Source organism: Cricetulus griseus, chromosome 2 (assembly GCF_003668045.3).
Source record: "Cricetulus griseus strain 17A/GY chromosome 2, alternate assembly CriGri-PICRH-1.0, whole genome shotgun sequence".
Lineage (NCBI taxonomy): Eukaryota > Metazoa > Chordata > Mammalia > Rodentia > Cricetidae > Cricetulus > Cricetulus griseus.
In genome coordinates, this window is record NC_048595.1 from 14,570,490 (window position 1) to 14,583,709 (window position 13,220).

Here is a 13,220-nt window from a genome sequence, read left to right on the forward strand (position 1 = left end):
TGGACTCTGAACACATAGGTGAGGTTTTATCCTAATCCCAGAAAGACCAGAGTTTGAAAGGAGAAGAGCCATAGACAGAAAGATCAATACGGTCCTTTATAGCAGAGAGACACCAAGAGAAAGTCCTCAAGGCCAGGACCTTTCCCAAGTAGGGCTTTAAAAGCCAGCTGGTCTGGGAGACTAGACACTGGGGAGGGAGGCAGCAATCCTGCAGGACTTGAGTGCTTGAGAAGCCCTGGAACAGGGTGAAATCCAGGGGGCAGACAGTGGGCTCTCCTAGCATGTGGGAATGTGGCCCGTGCAGCGGGACCGCCAGTAGTAACGCAGGCGCTTGTTGTAGCTGTCCAGATTTTGCTTCAGGCACAAGGCCACCTCCTTGTCACAAGCGCACAACTCCCTCTCACACCAGCTCCCTTTGTCAGCTGTGGGCAGAAGAAACAGGGATGGCTCAGTATCTGTCCCTTCCGGAGACTGCCTATGGGGTGGGGTGGGGTGGGGTCCTGAAATCAACACAGGGTCCCTGCTCATCTTTGCTGAATTGCTCCCCTGTCCCCAAACAGCTGCTTTGGCTGCACGGTGAGCGTGTCTTCCACCTCCCCGTGTTCTTGCTCTTTACCTGTTTTACATCCATTCCCTGAGCAGCTACCGGGAGACTGACCCTGGGGGACGAAAGCTAAACCAAATGGACAGTGGGAAGGCAGGAGGTAGAAGGCCACAGAATGAACAACCAAACAGTGCCAAGCCAAAGCATGAGAGGTGCAGGCCTGCGGGAGGGCAAGGCAGTGTCAAGGAGCCATCCTAGCTCACATCACCGTCCGCACTGAAAGCTGGGGTAGCCAGCGAGTGTCCCCACAGGGTGAGCATCTGTGTTAGCTTCTACAGTGGTGAGCTGTTATGGGTCCAATAGTGGCAAAAAGGAAAGGTCATCCTAGGGGTGCCTATGTGCTCCCCCATGAGAATGGGAGTGGCTAGCATCCCCCTGAAGTTCTTCCTGTTGGCTTGGTTCAGCAGATTACCAAGAAGGACACTGAATTTCAGAGACGTTAAACAGTGTTGAGCACACAGCTGGTCAGTGATGGGCCTGCCTTCCGGATACCAAAAGGGTGAGATGTCCCCTTGGTCCTCTCCATACCCCTACCCTGTTCCTGCCTGTCCCCTACTGCCCATGAGAGAGAAACAGCTCAGGTGTTGGGTGTTTCATATAATACCACTGGTCCTATGGAAGCAGGGAGGGCTAGGACTCCCCAGCTCCAGCCCTTGGCCCCCAGACACTCACAGCACTGGATAACGCCCTGGGAAATGCTGTATTTGTAATTGTCTGTCATGATCCTGCATCCATCGGTCTTCAGGTGGGCATAGCAGCAATCATGCTTGTGACAGCACCTACGAGGATAGGCAGGCAGGGCACACAACTGTAGGAGTTATGCAGTCAGCTCTGGTCACTGCCTGCTCCCCCCACATGCCCACCAGGGACGAGTGACATTTGGGTTCCCTTGAGGTCACGAGAGCTGCTGTTGATCAAGAGCTGCCATATACTAAACACCTGTTCCAGCCACATGCTCTCTCTTAGTCCCCATGACTGCCCCATGAACACCTGTTCCAGCCACATGCTCTCTCTTAGTCCCCGTGACTACCCCATGATGGAGATGCTGGTGTCATCCCCATTTCACAGATGAAGAAACATAATTCTGAGGCTTGAGATGCTTGGCAAAGGTCATGTGACTTCTCTGGCTGACTCTGAAAATGGTTGTGAAAAAAATCAACCGAGAAAAGGCAAGGAGGTCAAGGTTGAGCTTCAGAATACCATATATAATGGAAACAGGGAGTGAGGGACTTAAGACCCAGGTTAGGAAGATGTCAGGACTTGAAGGAACTCTGGGGAACCTTCTGGAAGGCCAGTTCTAAGAGGAATGGGACTATATTAGCACTCAGCAGAGTTCCCAGCATGCAGTACATGCTCAATAAAATGCATTTTCTAAATGAATCAGTGAACACAGAAGGGAGGAAAGAGTCCCAAGTAGGCCAGAGAGGGGAGGTTACCAGTCTGTGGCATCTTTGGGAGTTCCTTTGCCGCCAAGTCCGCAATGACAGCCATAGGGCCAGTAGTTGAGGAAGGCTATCTTCCCAGTCATGCGTCTGACCATCTTGTTCAGGTTCAGGAGCCCTCCCTGGGTTGGAGTCCTACCTGCCAAACATCCAAACAAGGAGGACAGGAGTGAAGATCATGGGGGTACAGGGATCCCACTGGGTGGGGCAGGGTGGGGGGCGCTCAACTGTGCTGGGCCAAGCAAGGGACTTAAAAGGATGGTGTTATCAAATAGTGGCAACTTCTCCCGGTGTTTAAAAAAGTACCGGTTAAGATAGTGTAGCTTGGTGATCGAGTGCAAGCTTAGCATGTGTCAGCCCTGAGCTCTGTGCCCAGACCTGAGAAGGTAAGATAAAAAATACAGCGATTGGAACTGAGTCCTTAGTGGCAGATCTTTTATGTATTAATTTCCTGATTCCATCTCTTTTAAAAGGTTTATTATTATTATTATTATTATTATTATTATTATTATTATTAGTGTGTGTGTGTGTATGTGTGTGTGTGTGTGTGTGTGTGTGTGTGTGTATGCCTGGGCACATGAATGCAGGTGCCTTCAGAGGCTGGAAGAGAGCATAGAATTATCTGGGTGTAGTTACAGGTGCTTGTGAGCATCTTGGTGTGGGTGCTATAAATTAATTATGGGTCTTCTGCAAGAGTAAGGGGTGCTCATAACCCCTGAGCCATTGTTCTATCCCCTCCATCCCTTTTTAAATAAGTAAATACTTAGTTTGGAGTAGCTTCAGATGTTCAGAAAAATGGCAGTGATGGTCCAGAGGGCTCTCATTCCCTCCTCACTCGGTTTCTCCTAATGTTTTCATCTTACATTATTGGGGATCTGTTGTGAAAATCAAAGCTGGTACATAGGTGGGGGCCGTGCTGGGAATCCTTTATTTTGGCAAGGAGGATTGAGACAGGTCTCAGATAGCACAGGCTGGTCTTGAACTTGCTAAGTAGCTGAGGCTGACTTTTGAATTCCTGACCATCATGCCTCCAACCCTCCCACCCCCAGGGCTTGGATTATACTTTGTACCACCATGGCCAGCTGGGAATTCCATTTCTTGTCACTGAGACAGGGTTTCGCTATGTAGCTCTAACAGACAGAGGCTATGTAGACCAGGCTGGCCTCGGACTCACAGAGATCTGCCTGCCTTTGTCTCCATTGCTGGAAAGGTGCACCCAGCAAGAGTTCCAGTGTGTGTGTGTGTGTGTGTGTGTGTGTGTGTGTGTGTGTGTGTGTGTGTTTGGGCACATGCACACATGAGTAGAGAGAAGAAAGGACAGCCTAATATCTTTGGGAACATTGTCTACTTGTCTTTGAGACCAGGTCTATCATTAGCCCGAAGCTCACCAATTAGGCAAGCCACTGAGCCCAACAATCTCTGCCCCATCCAGTACTGAGCTTATAAGCACATGCTACTACATCTGGCATTTCCCACTCGGGTTCTAAGGGTCAAACACGGGTTCTCATGTTCTCAAGGCAGGACCTTTACCAACTGGGCTGTCCACCAAGCCCGGGAATTCCATTTGTAACCCTCATTTTACAAGTGAGCAGATGAAGTCTCCCTGACTTACTCAAGGTCATAGAAGGAAGAAAATCGAGTTAGGATCAAAACCGATGCTGTCTCTGGGCATTGATTTCCCACTCGGAATGAGAAGAGGGGGCCTGACTCACCCTCCCTCCCACAGCCCGTCCTTCCTCTCCAGAGAAATCTTTGCTTTACAGAAGCCCGGTAGGACTCTGGGTGTCGGCAGGGGGAAGATGATTTAGAAGTCAATACTGCTCATTTCAGGCCTCGTAGCTGCTGGCTAGAATTGATCTTAAGGGAAATCTGCTTTATTGGGAGAGAGGAGCACATTATGTTAAATTAGGAGAAATAAAATATATGGAATCGATGAATTCAGGGCAAAGTTGGGAGAAACAGACAAGATGAGGACAATAGTGTGTGTCAAGAATGTGGGGAATGCAGGTTAGGTACAGCCACAAGGCTTAGGGGAGATGGGACCAAGCAGTCCATTCCTAGTCTGGCATCAAAGTGAGTGCCTTCAGGCACATAGTAAATATTAAGGAGAGCTGAGGCCCATGTTTCAGGACTCTGGTGTGAGAAATGGAGCTTTGGAAAGTTTTCGTGCAGTGGACAAAGAGGAGGTCATAAGCAGGAGGCCCTGGGCTGTAATTAGAAGTGACTGTTGTGTAGGCAGTGTTGTCCTCTCTGTGTGTAGCCTGTGTGTACACTCCTCTTTGACACAGTGCTTCTGGCTAAGGGCTGTTAAAGGGAGGCCTAGTTAATCCGTGACTGTGCTGATAAATAACCCCAGGCCCCTGGGAATCATCTAGGATTGCCATTTGGAACTAGAAAACTGTCCTGAATTCCATGATGAAGCAATTAACTGCAAAGGCAGAGTCCTCTTTGGGCACCAACTGAAGATCTGAATTCAGAATCTTTCTTGCCTTTCTTGGCCTCTCTGTTGCTGTCTATGTCCCCCCAACTTCACCTCCAACAATTTTTTTCCTCTGGCCTTGAACTCATGGCTATCTTCCTATCTCAGCCTCCCAAGTGCTGGAATTCCGTTTTGTTTGTTTGTTGTTTTTTGTTTTTGTTTTCGAGACAGGGTTTCTCTGTGGCTTTGGAGGCTGTCTTGGAACTAGCTCTTGTAGACCAGGCTGGTCTCGAACTCACAGAGATTCACTTGCCTCTGCCTCCCGGGTGCTGGGATTAAAGGCGTGTGCCACCAACACCCGGCTCTGGGATTCCGGTTTTAAGCCACCCCACCAGGCTTTCCCTCTATTTCTTTGCTTCAAAGCTAGCCCTCTCAGTTTCAACCCAGAAAGAGCCACTCAGCTCCCTCCTGAAGGGGGCAGCTCTGCCTCGCCAGGCAGGCAAGTAATGCATTCAGCTGAATTCTATATGCTTCGTGGGGTGGTTCCATTTCTCATCATTCAGTAGTGAGGCAAACGGAGCCTGTGGAAGTACACTCAAGCGATGTCCACCAGTTTGTCAGAGATTCCTATCTCAACAATTCGTCCTTGATTCCCTCGCATCCCTCCACTCTCAGGGATGAGGAATACATGGTCAGAAGAGTCCCTTTGTGTGACTCTTATATAACACTTGGTCACTATTTTCTCACTAGGGGTCTCTTCTTCGACAGAGAGAGGATGCCCTGGTCCACTGAGCAGGTGAGGGCATGAAGAGGTTGGGTGGTGTGGTCTAGCACGTGCTGCCACGAGGAGGTGGTGGGTAAATGCGATGCACCCTAGAAGTCCGCATTCCATTGTCTAAGCTGCAGGATGAATTTCGGTAGCTCCATTTCATGCTTAATGGACTTCACTGTAACTCTGGGCAAGTATCCCTCTCAAGGGTGTGGGAGTCCCAAAACAACAGAAAATCACTTTTGGGGGGTGTTTGGAGACAGGCTTTCTCTGTGTAGCCCTGGCTATCCTGGAGCTCTGTCTATAAACCAGACTGGCCTTGCAGTCAGAGATTTGCCTGCCTCTGCCTCCCCAGTGCTTTGATTAAAGGTGTGTGACACACTGCCCAGCTATGAAATTACCTTTTAAAAACCATGTATTTTGAGATGGATTAAGAAAATGAAAGCCAATGTGCAAGCAGCCATGTTTTTACATCTGATCTTCTAGAGAGTAGAAACTGTCCCCGGATCCCCTCCTGGCCAATGCACGAGGGATCCTCTTCCCAGAATGCTGCTACACAGTTCAGTCTCCCTGCCCCTGCTTCTCTGGCTGAAGCCAGAAGTCATATTCCTAGGTGCCTGGTAGCCTTGAGCCTTGGATGACTCCTTGCTGGTGGTGTAAGTGTTGGGGACCAGACTTCTGGTGTCTCCAGGAACAAAGCAACCCAGGCTAGGATGGGACACTCGGGATCTACCTTCAATCCTGCTTCCTCCCCAGACCACCTGTCCCCACTCACCAGCCAGCATCAGCAGTCCACACAGCAGGGCAAGTCTCATGGTTCCAGCACAAAGTGAGGCCAGCAGCTATTAGAAGTCCCCTGTCTCGTGGGCAGCCCCTTATATCAGGTCCCCCCACCCATGCTACCCAACCCTTCCAGTTCCTGCTGAATCAACCCAAGTGCCTCACACTTCCTCTTTTCTATGAGTCTGGGGTTGTATTTCTTTCTCTTTTTTGATATATTGGGGTCCCCACCAGGTTTTTTAAAAAAGGAAACATGTATCTAGAATGGGAGATTTGGGACGCACCCTCAAGATTAAGAGCATAGGACCCAAGGCCGCCGGCAAGCTAGGCAAGCACTCTGTCATTGAGCCACAACCCCAGCCCCACAGCCCAAGATCTGAAAAACACAAACTTGAAATGTAGGATCATCTGCAAAAACAGGAAACATGATTAGCTTTTTGGCTTATGTCCTTGTGGTACTTTTTTAAAAAATTTATCTATATATCTATGCATTTATGTATCTATGTATGTATGTGTCTATCATCAATCATCTATCATCAATAATCTATTATCCATCTAATATCATATCATAAATCTAATATCATAAAAATCAACAATCTATCATCTGCCATCTACGTAATCTATTATCTATCTATTGCCAATCAATCTAACATTTACCATCTTTCTAATCTGTCATCTCTCCTTCTATCTACTTATCTACTATCCGTCTTCTACACGCTTACGTATATAGTTTTTATTTTTCTGCTTCCAGATTTTCACTTTACCAAACTAGGAAAACGTTATATGCGGTACTTTGTAGTTAGTCCCTTACCTCACCACAGACAAGGCCTCGTGTAACCCAGGTTGGCCTCAAAGTCTTCATTTAGTCAAAGATGACCTTGAATTTCCAGTCCTCCTCCACCTCCCAAGTTCTAGAATCACAGCGGTGTGCCATCATGTCCAGTTTGTGTGGTGCCAGGCTTGGCACCCAAGGCCTCATGCATCTGAGGCCAGCACTTTGCCAGTTGAGGCCCAGCCCCAGCCTTGGTCTTTAATTCACTTAAGTGAACGCGTGTCTGTGTTGTTAAGTGTTCTTTAGCTGCGGTTTTGGGACGCAGCTTCACAATTTAACGCTTTGCCTACTTTACCACTGTACTATCTATATAGTAAGTCTCTTACAGACGGACGCACAGGTTGCTGACTTTTTTTTTTTCCATTCAAGTTCAAAAAAGAGATGTCTCGATATCCCAGTTGATGCCCGACTATTGCCTCATGTGGGCTTGCTGACTCAAAGAACACCTATGACGATTGGAGGGCAATTGACCTGCGCTGACAACTGAATCTACCAATCATCTGCCCCAATTTACTGGAAAGAATACTAATGTGGCAAACAGCTGGGACCTAGCCAATGAGGACAGAGCTGTTGCTTGAAGTACACATCCAAGGACCTTGTCCATCAACAGAAGATGGGCTCCTCCATGCTTGTAGGTGACTGCTGGGGACGTAATGCCTAGACTGACCTCCTTACTCCTGGCCTATGAGTTCATTCCAAAGTGTTGACAGCAGGTTCCCTTCCTTCCTCCCTTTCTTCTTTCTTCCTTCCTTTGTTTTAGGCAGAGTCTCACTCTGTGGCCCAGTCTGCTTTCAAAGTTGCAGCCCCTCTGCCTCGGTTTTCAGGAGTGCTAGGGCTACAGAACACTCTACTGGCTGCCCCTTTGTTTCTTGACTCAGCCAATGAACTAATATTCCTTTGTGAGAAAACTATGTGCCTTCGAAGTAATGACCTGGGCATGGTGGCTTATGCAGTTCATCCCAGCACTTGGGTGGCTGAGGCAGGAGGATGGCTGCAAGTCCAAAGCCAATCTGAGCTGTTGGGCCACCAAAAATTTTCTTGAAGGCACAGCAAAATAAAACAAAATGCCCTCACCCAATAATAATTTTTAAAAAGGAGAAAAATACCCAATATCAGGCAAACTAGATTCTTCTGGCATATTCTTATCTGTGTAAGTTACTTAGTAGAGGGGTGATTGTCATTCAGTAAATTATAAGAAACTTGATGGGTGTGGGAATGAGTGCTCCTGTGAAACCGTCACACCAGTGGAAGCTGCAGACATGCCCATGGCCTCCAGCATTTCCTGTGACTGGCTGGCTCATGTCAGGCCTCCACCTGCTCAATACTAGACCCAAATTCCTGCCCACATGCCTCTTTAACCGAAAGCAACCTTCTAGATTGGGGTTCTTGATAGGGCCTGTGGCCACCTCCCCCCATCTGACCTGTCTTAGGCAGGAGGCACAGTAGTTCTCTGTTGGTCCCAGAAGGCCACAAACAGACATTCAAAGCACCTGCCTCACTGTTGCTCCTGACACATTTAGCAGAGTCAGGGCACACCTGGCAGAGAGACCTCGCTCAGGTTCGAGCTCTTTCTTTTGCCAGCTCTGGGTCCCTGGGAAAAGATTTTGCCACCATGAGGTTTGGTGTCCTCATTTGCAAACCTGGGCCAAGGTTTCCTCCCTGTTAAGATTGCTGGAAAATCCTGAGGTAAGCTGTGGTCAAAGCACACCACACTGAGCCACCCGGTGAAGGATGCCTCGACAGCAAGCCATTTGTGGGCGGTAGTGGGACATGGAGTAGGAGAGGGCTCAGGAGACAGGATTGATTAAAATGTAGGCTACCTGGGTTAAGGAGCCTGGCCTTCCCATTGTCCCGGCAGATCAAACTGGAGCAGGTCAATTCTCTCTGCCCCTTCCGTTAGTCCTGTGTGAGATAGCTTGACAATGGTACCCATGGAATAGGAACGTTGCAAGGCATAGAGTCCATGTGTGTATATTATAGGCTAGAAAGCATTTGCATCAGCCCTGCTTGGTCCTCCTATGCCAATATTGAGAAGCAAGGGGCCTTTTAAGAGATGGGACATGGCATTGTGGTGCACACCTGTAATCTCAGTACCAGGGAGGCAGAGGCAGGGGGCTTAATGTCAGTTTGAGGCCTGTCTAGTCTATATAACAAGATCTAGGTTAGCATGGGCTATACAGCAAGACCTATTTCAAAAACAAAACAAAAAAGATATAAAGCCTAGTGGGAGGCCATTATTACCCCTCCCTGTCTCTGGTTGCCTATCTTGCTGAGTTAACTCTCTCTCTCACACAGGTACTCCTCCACACTCCTTCACAGTACCAATAACTGAGGTGTGACCCAGTCAAGAAGGCCTTAACCATAAAGGAATCTGCAGAGCCACCTGGTCTTGGACTTTTAGTCTTCCGAAATGGGAGCTACACTCACCTCTTTATAAAGGGCCTAGCCTCAGGTCTTTCATTACAGTCACAACAAAGAAACTAATTTGTGACATGAACAGGCTTTGGTCCACAGCTAGAGGTAAATAAATGTTAGCTGAGGGTATCTCCCCATCAGCATCATCTTCTTCATCCTCATCCTCACTGCTTAAGGTACCCAGAATAAACAGCTAACCCCCTCTTCTGCATTGTCTAATCTACTGTTAATTTTATCAGATGTCTCTCTTAGTTCAATACATTATTCTCTATATATAAATTCATCTGGGTCTGTTTTTTATACCTTCCATGTTTTTACCATGTTTAAACCTTCTGTGTTTAAGCTTTTTTTTTTTTTATCTTTAGAAGCAGACAGGGTTTAGTTAGAAATCCCAGTCTTACCATCTGGGCCATTTCAATGGCTTTCTCTGTTGTTTAATGGTTTCTAGAGTGCAGACTTTCAGAAGTGAGTTGGGAGAATCATAAGGTATGAAGGTTTCAGTGAGAGTCTGTGTGATTTTAGCAACTCCCTCTACCACTTCTGCTCCAGCCGAAGTGCCCTGGGGTGTTTCTGGTCACTGTCGGAAGTCCTTAGCTTGCTTCCCTGGTCACAGCCTGGAAGACTCTTGCTAAGACTGTTAGACACAGCCCAGCACACTCTCCAGTTGGTGGGTGGAAGGGAAGAGGAAGACCTTGAATGTCACAGACAAGATTCCACCACAACAGTTACCACTGGGGGCTGTGAAATGGCTCCATCATGAAAGGGCTTGTCATGCAAGCATGGAAAATTGGGTTTAATCCCCAAATGCCCAAGTTAAAAAACCAGGCATGGTGCTCACCTGTAGTGCCGGCACCAGGGAGACGGGAACAGAAGGATCCCTGGGCTTGTCAGCCAGCCTGTCTAGTACAAATGGAGATTTCCAGATCCAGTGAGAGATGCTAACTCAAAAGAAGAGGTAGAGAGTGATTGATGTCAAATGCTAGCTCCATACACATGTACAGACATGTGCACACATGCACCAACTTGTAACACACAAAATGAAAAAAAAAAAAAAACAGTAGAAAAAAGTTACCTTTGTCCTGGCCTTCCTTTTCACCAAGCACTGTATAGTTACCTAATTTAACTCTTACAACCACAGCAGGAAAGAGAGACTATTGTTCCCATTTCACAAACAGGGAAACTGAGACTCAGAGAGGTTAGGAACTATGCACAGTCATCCAGAAAGTACACGGCAGAGTTGGGGTTAGCACACAAGTCTGCCAGGGACCCCTTAAGTGTAGAGCATAGGTGTAGAGCATAATTTAACAGGTCTCACAGGAGTGTGGTGCAAATAGGCACGCGCGTCACAGCATGGAGGAGCCTCCTGACTCTCCCAGCATGCACAGGGGTGGAAACAGGAAGAGCCAGCAGAGCCAGGATGCTGCTGCCTCCATCCACTGCAGCAGAGTAAAGGGGCCTCTCCTAAGAGCCTCCCATGGGATGAAGTCATGGCCTCCAGCCAGGATTAGGGGCTTCTCCTCCTGCATAGTTCCATTTGCCAGACAGTCCCACTGACTAGATCTGTCTCCAACAAAAGACTCTCAGAGACACACAGCAGGCACAAACACCATAGAGGACACTGCAGCCAGGCTCCCCCCACCCTCCCCCGGGAGGGGGGCAGAGCTCAGATGAGGGAGGCTGAGTTTGTCTTTGGTGGGAGTGTGATGGCATCGTTCATCCACACCAAGCAGAACCAAAGAAGTGGGTCAAACCACAGGAGCCATGCTCATGGCTGTCGCCACAGAATGCACAGGCCTGTGTCAGCCCAGGCACTCACTAAGATACCAGGTCAGTGAACCAAGACACACGGGGACCTGATGATCCTCCCAAACATAAGGACAGGAGAGAAGGTAGCTTGGGGGAAAGACTCCAGCTCCGTGGTATTCCAGAACTGTCTAGGTAACCTGCACTTGCATGATCCAGAATGACAGCGGCCCACAGGCATGTGTGGTGACTTCCCAAGAGGTTACCAGGGGTGTTTGGAAGTGCTGTGGGAGTTGTGTCTGTAGTGCTTAGTTATGTGGGGGTTCACACTGTCAAAACTCATAAAGCAATTACAGTTTGTGCTCTTTCTCACACTTGTTTTCTGTACATCTGAATAGTAACAATGACTGAAAAATAAGTGTGGGGGGGTTAGTTTCTGGACGCTGATGGCTCCTCAGCAGAGTTCTTGTACAAGCATGAGGGTCTGGGTTCGGATTACCAGCAACTGCATAAAAACCAAGTGTGGTGGCTGCATTTGCAATCTCAGCACCAGGAAGGTGGAGACAGGTAGATCCCTGGGGCTCACTGGACAGCCAGCCTATCCTAACGCATGTTGAGCCTCCACATGCACACACACACACACACACACACAGAGAGAGAGAGAGAGAGAGAGAGAGAGAGAGAGAGAGAAGCAATGGGATCAAACAACATGAAGGACTTGAGGGAGCCTTTTAAATTGCCACGTGTCCTTTCTGGCTTACGGACAGTTGCTGCTCCACCATCAGACAGGTTCATAGCAAAACCATCTTAATGATGTGGCTATATTTCTCAGAGCCTCAAACTTCCCATGTGAACAGTGGGGTCCAGGAGGTGGCCAGTAGGGAAGGCTACAGATGGAATGATTGGCACGCAATAGTTGGTAAATTACTGAGTGACACCTGGTGAACCCCGCCTTCCAGGAATGAGGCTTGGAACTGACCCATGGAAAGGGCTGTGACACCTAGGCCCAGAGATCCTCATTTCTAGATGAGAGTTGGTCATATGCAAGGGGATTTCCACTTCGACTTCTCAGTTCATCTAGAGTGACCCAAGATGCTCTTTGGGGGATTTAGCCTAGTGGGTAAAATCTCTTGCCATACAAACCTGGTAACCTGAGTTTGGTTCCCAGAAACAACATAACAAAGCCTGGCTCAATGGTACTCCGTCTGAAGTCCTAGTGCTCTTACAGCAAGATGGGAGTGAAGACAAGAGAATCAACCGGAAGCTTGCAAGCGGGTGGGCATGGGTACACTGGGCAACAGAGGGAGCAAGAAGAGAGATCTACAAGGTGGAGGTGAGAACTGACCCCTGAAAGCTGTCCTTAGATCTCTATATGCATGAGGTGGCATGTGTGTGCCCACCCCACACACAAATAAATAACAACAACAACAAAACCAAGCTCTTTCAAAATTCCTAGCATTCCTCATAGCTGGAAGCTGGAAGGTGGGAATTTCTGTTTTGGGGGGTCCTGCTTGTCTGTAGCCCCTGCCCAGCTCTTGTTGCCTTCCTCGGGACCTGGCCTTCAGCAGGTCCTGAGGTGACAGCCACAGACTTTGACTCACTTCTTGCTCATTTTTGAAATGGGGCAAAAAGAAACACCCATTGGGGAAGCCACCCTGAGGATTCTGTGCAGCAGGCTGAGAACAGTGGTCAGTGTGCCTGGTACACAGCAAGTGCCAGAGCCAGAGCTGCTAATGTGGTTGCATTGGCCCGTGGGAAGCCAAGAGAACACTTTCGAGAAATTTCACAGGAGCCAAGAAAACCATCTGTTCATCAAATACTTCCTGAACACCTACTGGGTGCAGGGAGTAGAGAGGGAAGATCAGAGAAAGTCGTTGTCTGCTAGGGCTTCACAATGTCCCCAGAGTGAGCAGACACTGTCAAACTAGGGCCTATGCTATGTGCAGACAGCCAGTGGCTCCCCAAAGAAGTAATGATAAAGCTTGCTTTGTTTATTTATTCAAGGATGCAGACAGGATGCAAGTAGGACAAGAAGGCAGAGGCAATAGTTTAAAGTCATCAGTCAAATCCCACGGTGGCCTGTGACCCAGAGGCAAGATTAGTTCAGAGTGACATGCTATTAAGTCTATGGGAAATGACAACCCTCTGGCATGCGCAAACTTCCCCTTCCTCCAGGAAGCCCATCTGTATTTTTATGACTTTCTTGGGGTTTCAGT

At 48.3% G+C, this 13,220-nt stretch overlaps 1 protein-coding gene across 1 annotated transcript; it reads right to left on the bottom strand.

The window, feature by feature from the left end:
* Window positions 1-276: 276 nt before the first annotated feature.
* Window positions 277-6,049, bottom strand: Pla2g2d (phospholipase A2 group IID). The gene is made up of 4 exons (XM_027399809.2): window positions 6,010-6,049; window positions 2,041-2,185; window positions 1,277-1,383; window positions 277-422 (listed from the first exon to the last, which is right to left on the bottom strand). The coding sequence occupies exons 1-4, from the start codon at window positions 6,047-6,049 to the stop codon at window positions 277-279; spliced, it is 438 nt and encodes a 145-aa protein (XP_027255610.1).
* Between the last annotated feature and the right edge of the window lie 7,171 nt (window positions 6,050-13,220).

Coding starts and splice junctions, on each gene's coding strand:
- Pla2g2d (XM_027399809.2), bottom strand. CDS start 6,049: ATGAGACTTGCCCTGCTGTGTGGACTGCTGATGCTGGCTG. Junction 1,384..2,040: donor CCCAAAGATGCCACAGACTG/GTAACCTCCCCT, acceptor CTATCCTCGTAG/GTGCTGTCACAAGCATGATT. Junction 423..1,276: donor CCAGGGCGTTATCCAGTGCT/GTGAGTGTCTGG, acceptor TTCTGCCCACAG/CTGACAAAGGGAGCTGGTGT.